Below are 22,005 nucleotides of genomic sequence, written 5' to 3' on the forward strand. Positions count from 1 at the left end.
GATGAGCACTCTGCAACCACCACAGAAGAGACACCCTTGTCCGTGGCGATAAGGTTATCCGCTGATGCATCTGCAGATGCGATCCGGACCATTTGTCCAGCAGATCCCACTGAAAAGTTCGTGCGTGGAATCTGCCGAATGGAATTGCTTCGTAAGAAGCCACCATCTTTCCCAGGACTCTTGTGCATTGATGCACAGACACTTTTCCTGGTTTTAGGAGGTTCCTGACAAGTTCGGATAACTCCTTGGCTTTCTCCTCCGGAAGAAACACCTTTTTCTGAACCGTGTCCAGAATCATTCCCAGGAACAGCAGACGTGTTGTCGGGGTCAACTGAGATTTTGGAAAATTCAGAATCCACCCGTGTTGTTGCAGCACTACTTGGGTTAGTGCTACTCCGTCCTCCAGCTGTTCTCTGGACCTTGCCCTTATCAGGAGATCGTCCAAGTAAGGGATAATTAATACGCCTCTTCTTCGCAGAAGAATCATCATTTCGGCCATTACCTTGGTAAAGACCCGAGGTGCCGTGGACAATCCAAACGGCAGCGTCTGAAACTGATAATGACAGTTTTGCACCACAAACCTGAGGTACCCTTGATGTGAAGGGCAAATTGGGACATGCAGGTAAGCATCCTTTATGTCCAGGGACACCATAAAGTCCCCTTCTTCCAGATTCGCTATCACTGCTCTGAGTGATTCCATCTTGAACTTGAATTTTTGTATGTACAGGTTCAAAGATTTCAGATTTAGAATAGGTCTTACCGAGCCGTCCGGCTTCGGTACCACAAATAGCGTGGAGTAATACCCCTTTCCCTGTTGTAGGAGGGGTACCTTGACTATCACCTGCTGAGAAAACAGCTTGTGAATGGCTTCCAATACCGTCGCCCTGTCTGAGGGAGACGTTGGCAAAGCAGACTTTAGGAACCGGCGAGGGGGAGACTTCTCGAATTCCAACCTGTAACCCTGAGATACTACCTGCAGGATCCAAGGGTCCACCTGTGAGCAAGCCCACTGTGCGCTGAAATTCCCGAGTCGACCCCCCACCGCTCCTGAGTCCGCTTGTACAGCCCCAGCGTCATGCTGAGGGCTTTGCAGAACCCTGGGAGGGCTTCTGTTCCTGGGCAGGGGCTGCTTGCTGCCCTCTCTTACCCCTTCCTCTGCCCCGGGGCAGATATGACTGTCCTTTTGCCCTCTTGTTCTTATAGGACCGAAAGGACTGCGGCTGAAAAGACGGTGTCTTTTTCTGTTGGGAGGGGGTCTGAGGTAAAAAGGTGGATTTTCCGGCAGTTGCCGTGGCCACCAGATCCGATAGACCTACGCCAAATAATTCTTCCCCTTTATACGGCAATACTTCCATATGTCGTTTGGAATCCGCATCACCTGACCACTGTCGCGTCCATAAACTTCTTCTGGCAGATATGGACATCGCACTTACTCTCGATGCCAGAGTGCAAATATCCCTCTGAGCATCTCGCATATAAAGAAAAGCATCCTTTAATTGCTCTATAGTCAATAAAATACTGTCCCTATCCAGGGTATCAATATTTTCAGTCAGGGAATCCGACCAGACCACCCCAGCACTGCACATCCAGGCTGAGGCGATGGCTGGTCGCAGTATAACACCAGTATGTGTGTATATACTCTTTAGGGTAGTTTCCAGCCTCCTATCAGCTGGATCCTTGAGGGCGGCCGTATCAGGAGACGGTAACGCCACTTGTTTTGATAAGCGTGTGAGCGCCTTATCCACCCTAGGGGGTGTTTCCCAGCGCGCCCTAACCTCTGGCGGGAAAGGGTATAATGCCAATAACTTTTTTGAAATTAGCACTTTTCTATCTGGGTTAACCCACGATTCATCACATACATCATTCAATTCCTCTGATTCAGGAAAAACTACAGGTAGTTTTTTCACCCCCCACATAATACCCCTTTTTGTGGTACTTGCAGTATCCGAGATATGCAAAGCCTCCTTCATTGCCGTGATCATATAACGTGTGGCTCTACTTGAAAATACGTTTGTTTCTTCACCGTCGACACTAGATTCAGTGTCCGTGTCTGGGTCTGTGTCGACCGACTGAGGTAAAGGGCGTTTTACAGCCCCTGACGGTGTCTGAGACGCCTGGGCAGGTACCAACTGGTTTTCCGGCCGTCTCATGTCGTCAACTGATTTTTGTAATGTGCTGACGTTATCACGTAATTCCATAAACAAAGCCATCCATTCCGGTGTCGACTCCCTGGGGGGTGACATCACCATTACCGGCAATTGCTCTGCCTCCACACCAACATCGTCCTCATACATGTCGACACACACGTACCGACACACAGCAGACACACAGGGAATGCTCTTATCGAAGACAGGACCCCACTAGCCCTTTGGGGAGACAGAGGGAGAGTATGCCAGCACACACCCAAGCACTATAATATATATGGGAACAACCTTATATAAGTGTTGTATCCTTATAGCAGCTTAAATATATAAAATATCGCCATAAAAAGTGCCCCCCCTCTCTGTTTTACCCTGTTTCTGTAGTGCAGTGCAGGGGAGAGTCCTGGGGGCCTTCCTCACAGCGGAGCTGAGCAGGAAAATGGCGCTGTGTGCTGAGGAGAATAAGCCCCGCCCCCTATTCCGGCGGGCTTTTCTCCCGTAGTTTGTAATATCTGGCAGGGGTTAAATACATCCATATAGCCTCAAGGGCTATATGTGATGTATTTTTTAGCCATAAAAGGTATTTACATTGCTGCCCAGGGCGCCCCCAGCAGCGCCCTGCACCCTCCGTGACCGTTGGTGAGAAGTGTGTGACAAACAATGGCGCACAGCTGCAGTGCTGTGCGCTACCTTCAAGAAGACTGAAGAGCCTTCTGCCGCCGGTTTCTGGACCTTCAATCTTCAGCATCTGCAAGGGGGGTCGGCGGCGCGGCTCCGGGACGAACCCCAGGGCGAGACCTGTGTTCCGACTCCCTCTGGAGCTAATGGTGTCCAGTAGCCTAAGAAGCCAATCCATCCTGCACGCAGGTGAGTTGAACTTCTCTCCCCTAAGTCCCTCGATGCAGTGAGCCTGTTGCCAGCAGGACTCACTGAAAATAATAAACCTAAAAACTTTTTCTAAGCAGCTCCTTAAGAGAGCCACCTAGATTGCACCCTGCTCGGACGGGCACAAAAACCTAACTGAGGCTTGGAGGAGGGTCATAGGGGGAGGAGCCAGTACACACCACCTGATCCTAAAGCTTTAGTTTTGTGCCCTGTCTCCTGCGGAGCCGCTAATCCCCATGGTCCTGACGGAGTCCCCAGCATCCACTTAGGACGTCAGAGAAATGATGATTCTTCTTCGAAGAAAAGGCGTCTTAATTATCCCTTACTTGGACGATCTCCTGATAAGGGCAAGGTCCAGAGAACAGTTAGAGGTCGGAGTAGCACTATCTCAAGTAGTACTACGACAGCACGGGTGGATTCTAAATATTCCAAAATCGCAGCTGATTCCGACGACACGTCTGCTGTTCCTAGGGATGATTCTGGACACAGTCCAGAAAAAGGTGTTTCTCCCGGAGGAGAAAGCCAGGGAGTTATCCGACCTAGTCAGAAACCTCCTAAAACCAGGCCAAGTGTCAGTACATCAATGCACAAGGGTCCTGGGAAAAATGGTGGCTTCTTACGAAGCGATTCCATTCGGCAGATTCCACGCAAGAACTTTTCAGTGGGATCTGCTGGACAAATGGTCCGGATCGCATCTTCAAATGCATCAGCGGATAACCCTGTCTCCAAGGACAAGGGTGTCTCTCCTGTGGTGGTTGCAGAGTGCTCATCCTCTAGAGGGCCGCAGATTCGGCATTCAGGACTGGGTCCTGGTGACCACGGATGCCAGCCTGAGAGGCTGGGGAGCAGTCATACAGGGAAGAAATTTCCAGGGCTTGTGGTCAAGCATGGAAACGTCACTTCACATAAATATCCTGGAACTAAGGGCCATTTACAATGCCCTAAGTCAGGCAAGGCCTCCTGCTTCAGGGTCAGCCGGTGTTGATCCAGTCGGACAACATCACGGCAGTCGCCCACGTAAACAGACAGGGCGGCACAAGAAGCAGGAGGGCAATGACGGAAGTTGCAAGGATTCTTCGCTGGGCGGAAAATCATGTGATAGCACTGTCAGCAGTGTTCATTCCGGGAGTGGACAACTGGGAAGCAGACTTCCTCAGCAGACACGACCTCCACCCGGGGGAGTGGGGACTTCACCCAGAAGTCTTCCACATGATCGTGAACCGTTGGGAAAAACCAAAGGTGGACATGATGGCGTCCCGCCTCAACAAAAAACTGGACAGATATTGCGCCAGGTCAAGGGACCCTCAGGCAATAGCTGTGGACGCTCTGGTAACACCGTGGGTGTACCAGTCAGTGTATGTGTTCCCTCCTCTGCCTCTCATACCCAAGGTACTGAGAATCATAAGAAGGAGAGGAGTAAGGACTATACTCGTGGCTCCGGATTGGCCAAGAAGGACTTGGTACCCGGAACTTCAAGAGATGCTCACGGAGGACCCGTGGCCTCTACCTCTAAGAAAGGACCTGCTACAGCAGGGACCCTGTCTGTTCCAAGACTTACCGCGGCTGCGTTTGACGGCATGGCGGTTGAACGCCGGATCCTGAAGGAAAAAGGCATTCCGGATGAAGTCATCCCTACCCTGATCAAAGCCAGGAAGGATGTAACTGTGCAACATTATCACCGTATTTGGCGTAAATATGTTGCGTGGTGTGAGGCCAGGAAGGCCCCTACAGAGGAATTTCAACTGGGTCGTTTCCTGCATTTCCTGCAAACAGGACTGTCTAAGGGCCTAAAATTAGGGTCCATTAAGGTTCAAATTTCGGCCCTGTCGATATTCTTCCAGAAAGAACTAGCTTCAGTTCCTGAAGTTCAGACGTTTGTCAAGGGGGTACTGCATATACAGCCTCCTTTTGTGCCTCCAGTGGCACCTTGGGATCTCAATGTAGTTTTGGGGTTCCTAAAATCACATTGGTTTGAACCACTCACCACTGTGGACTTAAAATATCTCACATGGAAAGTGGTAATGCTGTTAGCCCTGGCTTCAGCCAGGCGTGTCTCAGAATTGGCGGCTTTATCCTATAAAAGCCCTTACCTAATTTTTCATACGGACAGGGCAGAATTGAGGACTCGTCCTCAATTTCTCCCTAAGGTGGTTTCAGCGTTTCACTTAAACCAGCCTATTGTGGTACCTGCGGCTACTAGGGACTTGGAGGATTCCAAGTTGCTGGACGTAGTCAGGGCCCTGAAAATATATGTTTCCAGGACGGCTGGAGTCAGAAAATCTGACTGGCTGTTTATCCTGTATGCACCCAACAAGCTGGGTGCTCCTGCTTCTAAGCAGACTATTGCTTGTTGGATTTGTAGTACAATTCAGCTTGCACATTCTGTGGCAGGCCTGCCACAGCCAAAATCTGTAAAAGCCCATTCCACACGGAAAGTGGGCTCATCTTGGGCGGCTGCCCGAGGGGTCTCGGCTTTACAACTTTGCCGAGCAGCTACTTGGTCAGGGGCAAACACGTTTGCTAAATTCTACAAATTTGATACCCTGGCTGAGGAGGACCTGGAGTTCTCTCATTCGGTGCTGCAGAGTCATCCGCACTCTCCCGCCCGTTTGGGAGCTTTGGTATAATCCCCATGGTCCTTTCGGAGTTCCCAGCATCCACTAGGACGTCAGAGAAAATAAGAATTTACTTACCGATAATTCTATTTCTCATAGTCCGTAGTGGATGCTGGGCGCCCATCCCAAGTGCGGATTGTCTGCAATACTTGTACATAGTTATTGTTACAAAAATCGGGTTATTATTGTTGTGAGCCATCTTTTCAGAGGCTCCTCTGTTATCATGCTGTTAACTGGGTTCAGATCACAAGTTGTACGGTGTGATTGGTGTGGCTGGTATGAGTCTTACCCGGGATCCAAAATCCTTCCTTATTGTGTACGCTCGTCCGGGCACAGTATCCTAACTGAGGCTTGGAGGAGGGTCATAGGGGGAGGAGCCAGTGCACACCAGGTAGTCCTAAAGCTTTTACTTTTGTGCCCAGTCTCCTGCGGAGCCGCTATTCCCCATGGTCCTTTCGGAGTTCCCAGCATCCACTACGGACTATGAGAAATAGAATTATCGGTAAGTAAATTCTTATTTTAGTGAGGCACCAGAGTACCTGGGGTGGAAGACCAGCATAGGGGAGACAGCGCTTGACCTGTAGCCCCTCCCCTGGCCCCGGGCGCCATCTCCTCCAGATTTCTTGCCCTGGAGCTGCCTCACACTCCCTCACAGAGACTCTGGGCGCCACCTCACAGCAGCAGCAGGTCTCTGGGATTGCTGGGCAAGGTCTCCCATGTAAAGCCAGCTATGTACAGCGCTGTGTTTTTACAGTCATTTGAATATCTTAGAGACAGCGTTAGTTGAGAAAAAGTGTACATTGCATAGAATAATGTACGAGTGTTCTGCTATATCCTCCGGTTTGAGACCGCGCTATGATTTTATTTACATACATATACATACATATATATATATATATATATACATATATAGTCCAGTGTAGCATTATTGTAATATAATTTCTGCATTGCATGTGACAGTGTGCATATATCTGCTCTGTGCAGGGCCGTTTTTACAGGCGTGCGAGCCGTGCATCTGCACGGGGCGTCCGCCGCGGATCCTGCTGGCAGCTGCTGCCTTCACACTCCTGTCTCCCCCCGCCCCTCCGTTTTACGCCGCTCACTGGGCGGAGTAATGCATTCTGACGCGTTTGCGCCGCGACGTCATGACTTATTGACGCCATGACGTCACACGCCGGGGTTTGACTATAAAATGTTAGACGCCACAGAGGAGCGGGTGGGCGCCATTTTATAAGTGACAAGTGTGTCACTTAAGTTAGGATCAGAGCGGCTCGGGCGGCTGACGGAGCGGAGTGGAGGACGAGAAACGGCGGCCCTGCGGAGGATTCTGTCACTCACTGTAGCTGGAGGCAGGCAGGTTTTCGAAGGCTGCATCACGGGCCGCGGGCTGTGGCGGTGTTAGGGGCTGTGAGTGACGGACAGGCCGCGGCACTCACACAGTCAGTGACCCAGCGACCGGACTGCACACTGACTTTTCTGCAGCCAGCAGTCTCTCAGTCACAATCAGACTGCTGGCTTGCTGTGGCAATTTTCTGGATATAGGTTAATGTAGGCTATGGGTGGGAGCCTGCAATTACCCCCCCCCCCCTTTTCTATTGTGGGGGTGGGGGTGGGCGGGGGTGATATATGCAGCCATTGCTGCTGCTGCTTGGAATTTTTTGTTTATTTTTTATTCCAGGGTAGAAGGATAATATGTTTGGAATGCACTACGGTCTTTGGCTTCCTACCCTCTACCTGCAGAGTTGTGTAACAAATGGGAGACTCCGCCGCCGGTGGAATCTCATGTCACCCACCTAGTGGTATCATCCACTCTGCCTGTCACCACTGTCACCTCACTGAGGGAGTCTACAGATAAGCGTGTTGAGGGATGCCTGAAACCTATATACTCCCTTACCGGGGCTGTCCGTAGACCCACTATAGCTGCCCCTTGGGCTGCAAAAGGTATTGAGGCGTGGGGTCAGGCGTTAGAGGAAGAGCTGCCCGAGGATAACTGACAATCCCAGACAATACATGTTTCATATTACCACCGCTTCTTATTACATTCAAGAGGCGTTCTCTGAGGCGGGAGTTTTGGCAGCCAAAGCGTCGACTATGTCTGTCCTGGCGCGCTGCATACTTTGGTTGAGGTGGAAAGTGGTCTTGGACTCGAAGAAGACTTTGGAAGTCCTCCCCTTTTCTGGGGACATTTTGTTTGGGGAAGACCTAAATAAAAGTGTGTCTGAACTGGCAGCTGCTAAGACAGCTTTTCTCCCCACCACTAATCCTTCTCAGAAGGCAAAAAGTACCGCTTTTCGCTTCTTTTGTCCTCAAGGGAAAGCGAAAGGTCAGACATACCCGAGACAATCTCGTGTTTCCAAAACCTCCAAGCCCAAGGCAAAGCAGTCTTGGGCAGCCCATCAGCCTGTTGCAAAACATGACAAGCCTGCTGCATGATGGTACAGGCCTCTCCCTGGGGTACGCGAGGGTGGGATTCCAACTTCTACAGTTCGCCCAGGTCTGGCTCACTACCATTTGAGACACTTGGGTACGGGAAATTGTCTATCACGGGTACGCTGTCTCATTCAAGAGATGTCCCCCTCACCAGTTCTGTACAACGGCTCTCCCGTTGGATCTGTTGAAAGCGCAGGATCTACAAACGGTTGTAAGTTCCCTCCTGAGTACTGGAGTGGTTGTGCCGGTTCCTCAGCCCCAGAGTAGCAGAGGTTATTACTCGACTCTGTTTCTGGTCCCAAAACCCAATGGGTCCTACCGGCCTATACTCAACCTCAAATCTATGAATACGTTTGTGAGAGAGTACAAGTTTCGTATGGAAACGTTGCGCTCAATAGTGCTGGCTATGGAACCCGGAGACTTTGTGGTATTCCTGGATATACAGGATGCATATCTGCATATTCCTAATGCCATCTCGCATCAGCAGTTCCTGCGGTTTGCTTTTGATGACCTTCACTACCAATTCCAGGCGCTGCCATTTGGACTGGCTACTGCTCCTTGGATTTTCACCAAGGTCCTGGCCGTGTTGACGGCCCACCTCCGTTGCCAGAGAATCAGAATCATTTCATACTTGGAAGACCTACTGATTCTGTTCACACGAAGTCTTCCTCAGTCATCTACAACTGACCGCAACTTTCCTACAAGCCCACGGGTGGATAATAAATTGGAAAAAGTCCTCGCTGGTCCCAGCTCAGAGCATGGTGCACCTAGGGGCACTCTTGGATACACACAGTCTCTGTCTCCAGACAAAGTCCTGAAACCTCAGGACAGGATACGGCGCTTCCTTCATCGCCCCGATACACTCGGCGATGCATGTACTTGGCCTGATTGTGTCATCCTTCGACATGGTAGAGTACGCTCAATTTCACACTCGTTCCCTGCAACGGTTGATCCAATCCAAGTGGTATGGCCTACCTCATTGGATCAGATACCAAATGGTCTACTGACTCCGGAGGTTTGTCTGTTGCTGTCCTGGTGGCTCACCAGCAATTGTGCAGGGGCAGTCCCTACAGGATCCCCGAATGGGTCCTACTGACAACGGACACCAGTCTTTGGGGATGGGAGTGGTGTTGGAGCAACACTCGTTTCAAGGTCGCTGGACCGAGGGAGAATCACTCCTTCCGATCAACATTCTGGAACCAAGGGCAGTGTTCAATGCACTGTCTCTCGCTATGCCTCTGGTTCGGAACAGGCCTGTAGGCCACCACAGTGGCATACATAAACCATCAAGGTGGCACTCAAAACCGCACGGCAATGTTGGAAATGTCAAAAATCCTCTATTGGGCGGAACGCCATCTGCCAGCCATATCGGCAGTGTTCATTCTAAGCGTCCTGAACTGGGAAGCGGAATTCCTCTGTCGCCAGGACATTCGCTTCGGAGATAGGAGCCTTCATCCGGAAGTCTTCCAACTCCTGGTGGACAGATAGAGCCTACAGATGTAGACCTCATGGCGTCTCGACACAATCACAAGATTCCGATCTTCGGATCAAGAACCAGGGATCAGGCAGCGTTCGTGAACGCACTGGCAGTTCCGTAGAACTTTCAGCTGCCTTACATTTTCTTTCCACTGTCACTCCTGCCCAGGGTACTGCGGAAGTTCAAGCAAGAAGGAGAAATGCTAATTCTAGTCGCTCTTGCGTGACCCAGGCGGCATTGGTTCTCAGACCTGCAGGGTCTATCGACAGAGCGTCCCCTTCTAATAAATTAATACTGCGCTGTGTATGTGTTTGAGCAGCTCCGTATTAAATAATGGCAACTTTAAAAGATAAAATTGGAGCGCTTAATTATGCAAAAGAACCGCCCATACCCGTAATAAAAAGGAGTTTAGTGTAATAATGTAACAGCTCTTTTGTGATGATTTAAAAAGAGATTTGTTTAGGGTTTCCAAGATCCGGTTTATATCCACAGTCTGCGGGTGCAAGTAAACTATCCCTGCTTTCCCTACCTGTGGTATCAGCGGCTTAATGTTAATCAGCCTGACCGGCTGTAGCGTGCTTTGTTGGCTCCCGTCTTTCTGCGGCGCCGGCTTGGTCTCCCTCGTATGGCTCTCAGCTTCAGAGCGCGTGGTGCTGTTGTCAATTGTGCATCTTTCCCCTTAACCTCCGTACCTTCTCCAACGCGTTTCGGGCTTTGCGCCCTTTGTCTAGGATTTTGATTGCAGAACTAATCTCCTTTATATACTTAAAAACTTTAAACAACTTTATTTTTCCTCATTTAAAACAGGAAATGTAAAAACGGATATTATAAATAAACAGCGGCAACCATGTGCCCATAGGAATCTATATAGAGCTAAAAACATTTATATTGTTTCTTTATTTTTTTCGGTATGGCGTTCATAATGTAATACTGTAAATAAGGGTTAAATTTAATGGTCTTATAAAAATTAATTTACATCAATTTCTACGTTTAATCCTTCAGGTTGTAAGGTCTGCATGTAATATATCCATTTAGTTTCTTTTTTTCTGAGTTCTAGGCATATATTGCCTCTCCTCCAATTTTATTGTACTTTCTGTATGCCTATAAATTTGAGGCTGGATGGATCATTATTATGGCAGTCTCTATAATGCTTGGAGACACTGTGCATTTCCAAACCTCTTTGTATATTATATATGTGCTCTGAAATCCTTACTCGTAGTTTTCTTTTTGTCTGCCCAATGTATTGATATCCACACGGGCATTGTAGAAGATAAATTAGTCCCTCCGAGTCGCACGTGATTCTTTCTTTTATTAATTTTCTTTGTTATGTTAGACATAAATTCTATAGTAGGTCTCGTTGATTTATTTCCAGTTGCTACTTCTACTTACTCATTGTCAAGTTCTCCTCGTAAAGGGCCCTTGTCTCTACCAGGACCTGGCCAGACTGGCTTTGACGGCGTGGCTTTTGGAGCATCACTCCTGAGGGCCAAAGGATTTACTGAGGCGGTTATTCAGACTATGCTGAAGGCCCGCAAGCCGGCCTCTGTCCGGATTTATTTCCGGGTTTGGCATTTTTACTTCACCTGGTATGCTGATAAGAATTTTGATGCTTGTAGATTCAGAACTTTCAGGATTCTGGCTTTTCTACAAAGAGGCTCAGGGGTATATTCAATTGAAGTCTGATCCATTCCGACATTCATTTGTCAAAATGGATCCGACCTGGGCTATTCAATGACATCTCAATTCGACTTTTAAAAAAGTTGAATTGAGATGCGGGAGGGGAGACGGGGGAGCGCAGCGGGCAGATGGGGGAGAGCAGCGCTACAGCAGTGGCTATATTGCCGCTGCTGTATCGCTTCTCTGCCCGTGGCTCTCCCCCCCCCAGTCTCTCTGCCTCTCACCGTCCCCCTTCTCTCAACCCATGCATCACAGCCACCGCTCACGGCAGCGTCCACCCAGCTCCAGCAAGCGAGACCTCACTTGCTGGAGCCGGGTGGACGCTGCTGTGAGCGGCGGCTGTGACATCCTCCAGCACTGCTCACCCCGTCCCTGCCTCGGCTCTCCCCATCTCACTTCGACTTTTTGTAAAGTCGAATTGAGATGGTCGAAAAGGGGGCCAAAACCTGTCGGATTTGGCCCCATTTTCGACACAACCACGTGGATCGGCAGCTATTCCGCCGATCCACGTGCTTTTCAACAAGTCGAATTCCTCGACTTGTCGAAAAATTGGGGGTTATATTGAATAGGTTGGAACCCCTTCCGACCTAAAAAAGTAAAAAACCGACGTCTTTTTGACAGACGGCAGCTTTCGACTTGAATTGAATATACCCCTGTGACTTAGGTCTTTGTCTTAGCCTCCCTCAAGGTTAATATTTTTGCCTTGTCGGTATGGTTTCAGTGCAAGATTGCCTCTATACCTGATGTTCCTTCTTTCACTCAGGGTGTTCTACGTATTCAGCCTCCCTATGTCCCACCAGTGGCTCCATGGGTCCTGTCTATTGTATTGAAAGCCCTTCAAGAGTCTCCCTTCGAACCTCTTGAAGCAGTGGACCAAAAATGTTTCACGGCCAAGGGCCTGTTCTTGCTGGCTATTGCCTCTGCAAGGAGGGTCTCAGACTTAGGCACTTTGTCCTGTCATCTGCCCTTGCTGATTTTCAAACGTGACAGGGTAGTTCTCCGAACCAGGCCAGGTTACTTGCCTAAGGCGGTGTCATCTTTTCACCTGAACCAAGAGATTGTGGTCCCGACCTTTATCTCTTCGGCTAAAGAATGGTCTTTAGATGTGGTTAGGGCTCTCCGTATCTATGTGGACAGGTCTTCCTCTGTTAGTCGGTCTGATGCCTTATTTGTCCTGTTTGGATTCTACAAACGTGGCTGACCTGCGAATAAGCAAACCTTGGCCATATGGATTAGAATGGTGATTGCACATGCTTACGCGCAGGCTGGTCTTCCAGCTCCTGCTGCAATTAAGGCCCATTCTACCCGGTCTGTTGGGACCTTCTTGGGCGGCCCGCCATGGCACTTCTGCAGAACAATTGTGCAAGGCGTCTATGTGGTCCTCTGTGAACACGTTTCTTAGGTTCTATGCCTTTGATACCTTCGCCTCCCAGGATGCTTCCTTTGGACGCCGGATTCTCACATCCGCTAAAGCACATCCCCTCCCTTGGGGAACTGCGTTAGGACATCCCAGATGTTTCCCTGTGAAAACCAATGTACCCTGCTGCAGAAAAGGAGAGTTATGGTAGAGTTACCATTGTTAACGCTCTTTCTGCGAAGTACATTGGGTTCCACAGGGCGCCCACCCTGACGCACCTAGCTTCTTTGGGTTTGTATGACATTAGCCACTGGTATCTTCTCCTGTTATGAGATTGTGTTCTTATGTGATTAACATCTGCCTTTTCTCCTGCCTGCTTCTGTATTGGACTGGTTGACAAAACTGAGCTCACAGTGCCGGGAGGTGGGGTTATAGGGGAGGCCCCTATGCATCCTGGGACAGCTAAAGCTTTACCTGTTCGTGCCTCTGGATCCAGATCCACATCCACTTTACACCTAGATGTTTCCCTGTGGAACCCAATGTACTTTGCAGAAAGAGACTTAACAATGGTACAGTAAGTCTACCATAACTCTCCTTTTCTCTCATACAGTCTCTGTCCTACAACCACAACCCCATTATTACATTTAACACAAGCTTATTTTTTTTGTTTATTTCCTTCATACTACTTCTTTCAGGACTGTATAAATGCATGCACAGAAACTTAAGGCCAGTACACACTGGCAGAGATGTGTGCTGAGCAATCTATCACAGACCGTTCAGCACACATCTCTCTCCCCGTCAAGCGCAGCGCGATGTGTGCTGAGCAAGGGGGGTGGTGATGAGGATGGGGCGCGATGTGCTAGATTGTGCCTGCATGCAGGCAAATCTAGCATCGGCGATAGCGACGTGCGGGTCCGTGCATCGCTATCGCTGGGGGGCTTACACACGGAGAGATCCCTGCTTAACTTCTAAGCAATCTAGTCAGATTGATCTCTCCGTGTGTGCCCCCCTTTTGAAACGGGAAGTCACAAACACTTTTGTTATTACAACCTAGAAGCACTTTGCTGTCCCCATTGTTCCACCCTACAGCACTCAATTTTCACGTGTTTGGACTCTGCATAGACAGTGGGTCTCTCAGCAGTCAGTGGATCTTCCCCTTGTATAATTCTCTACATTGTTCATGACTAAAGGCATTAAGTAATTGAAGTGCTTTGTTCTGCTGTCTGCTAAGGCATAAATTCGGAGCCTGGGGATCAGTTGTCAGTTCTTAATAGTGCTCCTTTCTAACACCAATTTGCTTTCCATTCCTGCAAAACAAAACACCAAGTCCTCAGAATCAAGGCTTTTATTCCTAATGCCGCAACTCGTTTTAATGCTCACTTGTCCCTAGTGCACAGTAATGGGCTCGGAGGCATTCTCCATTTTATGCACTGAGAAAAGAAAACAGAAGATTTGCTGAAGAGCCTCCTGGCTCGTACATGCTGCTATGCACAGCTTGAAAGGATAAGAAACAAACATGGAGTTATCACATAAATACAAGTTCCTAAAAATAAATTAAAAACTCACTGACTTAAATTTTTGAATTGTTCTTATTCTTTACATATAAATGAAACATAAAGAAGTTAGTGTTCATCATATTTAGACAATAAAATCTGCAATACATTTTTAAGCATAGCTATTAATTAACTATAACTATTAATTAACTATATATTTAATTGTTTTTAAGGTGTCGTTTTCTTCTCGGATTCCAGTTGCTTTTCCATCAGGAGACGCCAGCTCACTTAGCAAAAATATAATGATGTATGCTTGCACTACCTCCGCCAAGGAAGATGCTATCGGTCTCCTGCAGCAGATGATGATGGCTGGAGATGCAACAGTTTCTACTTCGAAGGCTCTTCTAGAAAGAACTGGTATGGTTTCTACAGTGATGATGGTTTCCAAGCACATCGATGGGTCGTTAAATCAGTGGGCCGTTACTTTTGCCGATAAGTCTGCCTTTTCATCCGTGCTGACTGTGTCACATAAGTTTCGTTATTGTGGCCACAGATTCCACCTAAATGATTTGGCTTGCCACTCTGTTCTGCCTTTGCTGCTAACCTCCTCTCACCATAATGTGCTGATGACTCCGGACTCTGAAGACAATCCATGGGAAATGGAGCATGGTAGTAAATTAATGGATCCCGTGAAAAATGTGAAATGTTTCCCCAGGCAACATTTTAGAAATGCAGCAACACAGACGTTCCATGACCCGAATGCAATTTATAGTGAGCTTATTTTATGGAGAGTTGATCCAATTGGACCTCTGTCATACAGTGGGGGGGTTTCAGAACTTGCCCGCATCAACTCTCTTCGCACTTCTGCCTTCTGTAATGTGGCCTGGCTTCCAACTCTTATACCAAGCTATTGTTTAGGTGAGTGTATCAAACTGTGTAATATATTAAAAATTAATTTTTAATGACCCACTGTAAGAACTTAAAATTTTAAAAGAAGAATTTCATCAACTTTTAGATTTGAATGTCTTTTGGTTAAAATAAGGTAAAATATTGGGGCAGATGTATTAACCTGGAGAAGGCATAAGGAAGTCATAAACCAGTGTAGTGCAAGGTGATAAACGCACCAGCCAATCAGTTCCAATATGTAAATTGACAGTTAGGAGCTGACTGGCTGGTGCGTTATCACCTTGCACTTATCACTGCTTTATCACTTTCTTATGCCGTGTCCAGGTTTAATACGTCTGCCCCAATGTACTGTAGCATTCTCTAACTTTCAGCACAGTTGTCTTCCAGTCCATTGTGTCCCCCTAAAGATTTGCACTCCTCTCCTTCTCCTGCATGCCGATTCATAAGCCGAACATTGTTGTTTAAGTCCATGTTTTTCATATAAATAGAAACTTCATAGGGATAGTTATCGGCAACACTATATACTGTAGTAGTAAATAGGTCAGCTGTGGATGGATGATGCCTCCACGTGGTCATGTTATTTCTCTAACGTCCTAGTGGATGCTGGGAACTCCGAAAGGACCATGGGGAATAGCGGCACCGCAGGAGACTGGGCACAACTAAAAGAAAGCTTTTAGACTACCTGGTGTGCACTGGCTCCTCCCACCATGACCGTCCTCCAAGCCTCAGTTAGATTTCTGTGCCCGGCCGAGCTGGATGCACACTAGGGGCTCTCCTGAGCTCCTAGAAAGAAAGTTTATTTTAGGTTTTTTATTTTACAGTGAGACCTGCTGGCAACAGGCTCACTGCATCGAGGGACTAAGGGGAGAAGAAGCGAACCTACCTGCTTGCAGCTAGCTTGGGCTTCTTAGGCTACTGGACACCATTAGCTCCAGAGGGATCGACCGCATGGAACTGGCCTTGGTGTTCGTTCCCGGAGCCGCGCCGCCGTCCCCCTTACAGAGCCAGAAGCAAGAAGAGGTCAGGAAAATCGGCGGCAGAAGACATCAGTCTTCACCAATGTAGCGCACAGCACTGCAGCTGTGCGCCATTGCTCCTCATGCACACCACACTCCGGTCACTGAGGGTGCAGGGCGCTGGGGGGGGGCGCCCTGAGCAGCAATAAAAACACCTTGGCTGGCAAATATATCACAATATATAGCCCCAGAGGCTATATATGTGATAAATACCCCTGCCAGAATCCATAAAAAAGCGGGAGAAAAGTCCGCGAAAAAGGGGCGGAGCTATCTCCCTCAGCACACTGGCGCCATTTTCTCTTCACAGTGCAGCTGGAAGACAGCTCCCCAGGCTCTCCCCTGTAGTTTTCAGGCTCAAAGGGTTAAAAAGAGAGGGGGTGCACTAAATTTAGGCGCAATATTGTATAAACAAGCAGCTATTGGGAAAAATTCACTCAATATAGTGTTAATCCCTAAATTATATAGCGCTCTGGTGTGTGCTGGCATACTCTCTCTCTGTCTCCCCAAAGGGCTGTGTGGGGTCCTGTCCTCAGAGCATTCCCTGTGTGTGTGCGGTGTGTCGGTACGGCTGTGTCGACACGTTTGATGAGGAGGCTTATGTGATGGCAGAGCAGATGCCGATAAATGTGATGTCGCCCCCTGTGGGGCCGACACCAGAGTGGATGGATAGGTGGAAGGTATAAACCGACAGTGTCAACTCCTTACATAAAAGGCTGGATGACGTAACAGCTATGGGACAGCCGGCTTCTCAGCCCGCGCCTGCCCAGGCGTCTCAAAGGCCATCAGGGGCTCAAAAACGCCCGCTCCCTCAGATGGCAGACACAGATGACGACACGGAGTCTGACTCCAGTGTCGACGAGGTTGAGACATATACACAATCCACTAGGAACATCCGTTACATGATCCCGGCAATAAAGAATGTGTTACACATTTCTGACATTAACCCAAGTACCACTAAAAAAAAAAAAAAAAAAAAAAAAAAGGGGTTTTATGTTTGGGGAGAAAAAGCAGGCAGTGTTTTGTTCCCCCATCAAATGAGTGAATGAAGTGTGAAAAAGCGTGGGTTCCCCCGATAAGAAACTGGTAATTTCTAAAAAGTTACTGATGGCGTACCCTTTCCCGCCAGAGGATAAGTTACGCTGGGAGATATCCCCTAGGGTGGATAAGGCGATCACACGTTTGTCAAAAAAGGTGGCACTGCCGTCTTAGGATACGGCCACTTTGAAGGAACCTGCTGATGAAAAGCAGGAGGCTATCCTGAAGTTTGTATTTACACACTCAGGTACTAGACTGAGACCTGCAGATAGTGCTGCTGCAGCGTGGTCTGTAACCCTGTCAAACAGGGATACTATTTTGCGAACATAAGACGTCGTCTTATATATGAGGGATGCACAGAGGGATATTTTGCCGGCTGGCATCCAGAATTAATGCAATGTCCATTCTGTCAGGAGGGTATTAGAGACCCGACACTGGACAGGTGATGCTGACTTTAAAAGGCACATAGAGCCTTATAAGGGTGAGGAATTGTTTGGGGATGGTCTCTGGGACCTCGTATCCACAGCAACAGCTGGGAAGAAAAAATTTTTACCTCAGGTTTCCTCACAGCCTAAGAAAGCACTGTATTATCAGGTACAGTCCTTTCGGCTTCAGAAAAGCAAGCGGGTAAAAGGCGCTTCCTTTCTGCACAGAGACGAGGGAAGAGGGAAAAAGCTGCACCAGTCAGCCAGTTCCCAGAATCAAAATTCTTCCCCCGCTTCCTCTGAGTCCACCGCATGATGCGGGGGCTCCACAGGCGTAGCCAGGTACGGTGGGGGGCCGCCTCAAAAATTTCAGCGATCAGTGGGCTCGCTCACAGGTGGATCCCTGGATCCTTCAAGTAGTATCTCAGGGGTACAAGCTGGAATTCGAGGCGTCTCCCCCCCGCCGTTTCCTCAAATCTGCCTTGCCGACAACTCCCTCAGGCAGTGAGGCTGTGCTAGAGGCAATTCACAAGCTGTATTCCCAGCAGGTGATAGTCAAGGTGCCCCTACTTCAACAAGGACAGGGTTACTATTCCACACTGTTTGTGGTACCGAAACCGGACGGTTCGGTGAGACCCATTTTAAATTTGAAATCCTTGAACACATACATAAAAAAATTCAAGTTCAAGATGGAATCGCTCAGGGCGGTTATTGCAAGCCTGGAGGAGGGGGATTACATGGTATCCCTGGACATCAAGGAGGCTTACCTACATGTCCCCATTTACCATCCTCACCAGGAGTACCTCAGATTTGTGGTACAGGATTGCCATTACCAATTCCAAACACTGCCGTTTGGACTGTCCACGGCACCGAGGGTCTTTACCAAGGTAATGGCAGAAATGATGATACTCCTTCGAAAAAGGGAGTTTTAATTATCCCGTACTTGGACGATCTCCTTATAAAGGCGAGGGCCAAGGAGCAGTTGTTGGTCGGAGTAGCACTATCTCGGGAAGTGCTACAACAGCACGGATGGATTCTATACATTCCAAAGTCACAGCTGGTTCCTACCACACACCTACTGTTCCTGGGGATGGTTCTGGACACAGAACAGAAAAAAGTGTTTCTCCCGCAGGAGAAAGCCAAGGAGCTGTCATCTCTAGTCAGAGACCTCCTGAAACCAAAACAGGTATCGGTACATCACTGCACACGAGTCCTAGGAAAAATGGTAGCTTCTTACGAAGCAAAATTCCATTCGGCAGGTTCCATGCAAGAACCTTTCAGTGGGACCTCTTGGACAAGTGGTCGGGATCGCATCTTCAGATGCATCGGCTGATAACCCTGTCTCCAAGGACCAGGGTATCTCTACTGTTGTGGCTGCAGAGTGCTCATCTTCAAGAGGGCTGCAGATTCAGCATACAGGACTGGGTCCTGGTAACCACGGATGCCAGCCTTCGAGGCTGGGGGGCAGTCACACAGGGAAGAAATTTCCAAGGACTTTGGTCAAGTCAGGAGTCGTCCCTACACATAAATATTCTGGAACTGAGGGCCATTTACAATGCCCTAAGTCTGGCAAGGCCTCTGCTTCAAAACCAGCCGGTACTGATCCAATCAGACAATATCACGGCAGTCGCCCATGTAAACCGACAGGGTGGCACAAGAAGCAGGATGGCGATGGTAGAAGCCACAAGGATTCTCCGATGGGCGGAAAATCACGTCTTAGCACTGTCAGCAGTGTTCATTCCGGGAGTGGACAACTGGGAAGCAGACTTCCTCAGCAGACACGACCTACACCCGGGAGAGTGGGGACTTCATCCAGAAGTCTGCCAACTGTTGGTAAACCGTTGGGAAAGGCCAGAGGTGGACATGATGGCGTCCCGCCTAAACAAAAAACTATATATTGCGCCAGGTCAAGGGACCCTCAGGCAATAGCTGTGGACGCTCTAGTGACACCGTGGGTGTACCAGTCGGTTTATGTATCCCTCCTCTGCCTCTCATACCAAAGGTACTGAGAATAATAAGAAAACGAGGAGTAAGAACGATACTCGTGGTTCCGGATGGGCCAAGAAGAGCTTGGTACCCAGAACTTCAAGAAATTATATCAGAGGACCCATGGCCTCTACCGCTCAGACAGGATCTGCTACAGCAGGGGCCCTGTCTGTTCCAAGACTTACCGCGGCTGCGTTTGACGGCATGGCGGTTGAATTCCGGATCCTAAAGGAAAAGGGTATTCCGGAGGAAGTCATTCCTACGCTGATAAATGCCAGGAAAGAAGTAACCGCAAACCATTATCACCGTATTTGGCGAAAATATGTTGCGTGGTGTGAGGCCAGGAAGGCCCCAACAGAGGAATTTCAGCTGGGTCGTTTTCTGCACTTCCTACAGTCAGGAGTGACTATGGGCCTAAACTTGGGTTCCATTAAGGTCCAGATTTCGGCTCTGTCGATTTTCTTCCAGAAAGAACTGGCTTCACTGCCTGGAGTTCAGACATTTGTAAAGGGAGTGCTACATATTCAGCCCCCTTTTGTGCCTCCTGTGGCACCTTGGGATCTCAACGTGGTGTTGAGTTTCCTAAAATCACATTGGTTTGAGCCACTTAAAACTGTGGATTTGAACTATCTCACGTGGAAAGTGGTCATGTTATTGGCCTTGGCTTCGGCCAGGCGTGTGTCAGAATTGGCGGCTTTGTCATGTAAAAGCCCTTATCTGATTTTCCATATGTATAGGGCAGAATTGAGGACTCGTCCCCAGTTTCTCCCTAAGGTGGTATCAGCTTTTCACTTGAACCAACCTATTGTAGTGCCTGCGGCTACTAGGGACTTGGAAGATTCCAAGTTACTGGACGTAGTCAGGGCCTTAAAAATTATATTTCCAGGACGGCTGGAGTCAGGAAAACTGACTCGCTTTTATCCTGTAGGCACCCAACAAAATAGGTGCTCCTGCTTCTAAGCAGACTATTGCTCGCTGAATTTGTAGCACAATTCAGCTGGAGCATTCTGCGGCTGGATTGCCGCATCCTAAATAAGTAAAAGCCCATTCCACGAGGAAAGTGGGCTCATCTTGGGCGGCTGCCCGAGGGGTCTCGGCTTTACAACTTTGCCGAGCTGCAACTTGGTCAGGGGCAAACACGTTTGCTAAATTCTACAAATTTGATACCCTGGCTGTGGAGGACCTTGAGTTCTCTCATTCGGTGCTGCAGAGTCATCCGCACTCTCCCGCCCGTTTGGGAGCTTTGGTATAATCCCCATGGTCCTTTCGGAGTTCCCAGCATCCACTAGGACGTTAGAGAAAATAAGATTTTACTCACCGGTAAATCTATTTCTCGTAGTCCGTAGTGGATGCTGGGCGCCCATCCCAAGTGCGGATTGTCTGCAATACTTGTATATAGTTATTGTTAACTAAAGGGTTATTGTTATGAGCCATCTGTTGAGAGGCTCAGTTATGTTTCATACTGTTTCTGGATATGGTATCACGAGTTATACGGTGTGATTGGTGTGGCTGGTATGAGTCTTACCCGGGATTCAAAATCCTTCCTTATTGTGTCAGCTCTTCCGGGCACAGTATCCTAACTGAGGCTTGGAGGAGGGTCATGGTGGGAGGAGCCAGTGCACACCAGGTAGTCTAAAAGCTTTCTTTTAGTTGTGCCCAGTCTCCTGCGGAGCCGCTATTCCCCATGGTCCTTTCAGAGTTCCCAGCATCCACTACGGACTACGAGAAATAGATTTACCGGTGAGTAAAATCTTATTTTAAGGGGATTGCAAGGATTACTTTAATTTTGTCTTTTATCGTAGTTTACTAACGTACTTCAAATATTTTTATCTCAGTTAGTTGTGTTGGTCATTTTCTTAATTAGTAGTTCAAGTGAGCAGATCCTTTATATATTTTTCAACAGCCTTCCAATTGCAAACATTTTGTTTATATAGAAAATGTGAATTTTGTTATGGCTAAAAGCAACCTTTAATGTCATTACTTAAAAAGTCTTAAGACGTTTTTGTATTTCTTTCTATATATATATATATATATATATATATATATATATATATATATAGTCCATAACAGCCGGCACTCCATCAATGATGACAACTTCGCCCCGTGCCTGGATATCAAACAGCATGCAGATCCAAAGAAAACGGCACTGGAGGCTTGTGTATGCAAAAAAGAATTGTATTGGAGGTACCTCCAATACAATTCTTTTTGCATACACAAGCCTCCAGTGCCGTTTTCTTTGGATCTATATATATATATATATATCTATATATATATATATATATATATTTGCTAAAGGTGCTAATAGCGAAAAAACGTGTGTTTCACTGTGTTATTAAAATGGGTTGGGGGGGAGGGGGGGGGAGCGCAACAAAGCCCGCAACTGCCGGTCACATAACTACATCCTATTAAAACATGTCTGTGCATTTCCTCTTGACACTAAAACATGCTTCCAACACATGTTCAACTTTTTTGTGCCAAGGATCTTACCTCCATGGGCAGAGGTTTAAACCTCATGAAAGCATAGTATCATTATTGGCAGGTTTTGGGACATGCCAAGGATCA

General features: G+C 48.1%; 1 protein-coding gene across 2 annotated transcripts in view; it reads left to right on the forward strand.

Moving 5' to 3' along the window:
• Window positions 1-22,005, forward strand: part of DMXL2 (Dmx like 2) — a 401,239-nt gene that overhangs the window by 145,212 nt on the left and 234,022 nt on the right. For both annotated transcript variants that reach the window (XM_063926075.1, XM_063926076.1), the window contains exon 12: window positions 14,309-14,993. In XM_063926075.1, coding sequence (XP_063782145.1) covers window positions 14,309-14,993 — 685 coding nt within the window. The remainder of the gene's footprint in view (window positions 1-14,308; window positions 14,994-22,005) is intronic.

The sequence above is a fragment of the Pseudophryne corroboree genome, chromosome 6 (genome assembly GCF_028390025.1).
Source record: "Pseudophryne corroboree isolate aPseCor3 chromosome 6, aPseCor3.hap2, whole genome shotgun sequence".
NCBI classification, from domain to species: domain Eukaryota; kingdom Metazoa; phylum Chordata; class Amphibia; order Anura; family Myobatrachidae; genus Pseudophryne; species Pseudophryne corroboree.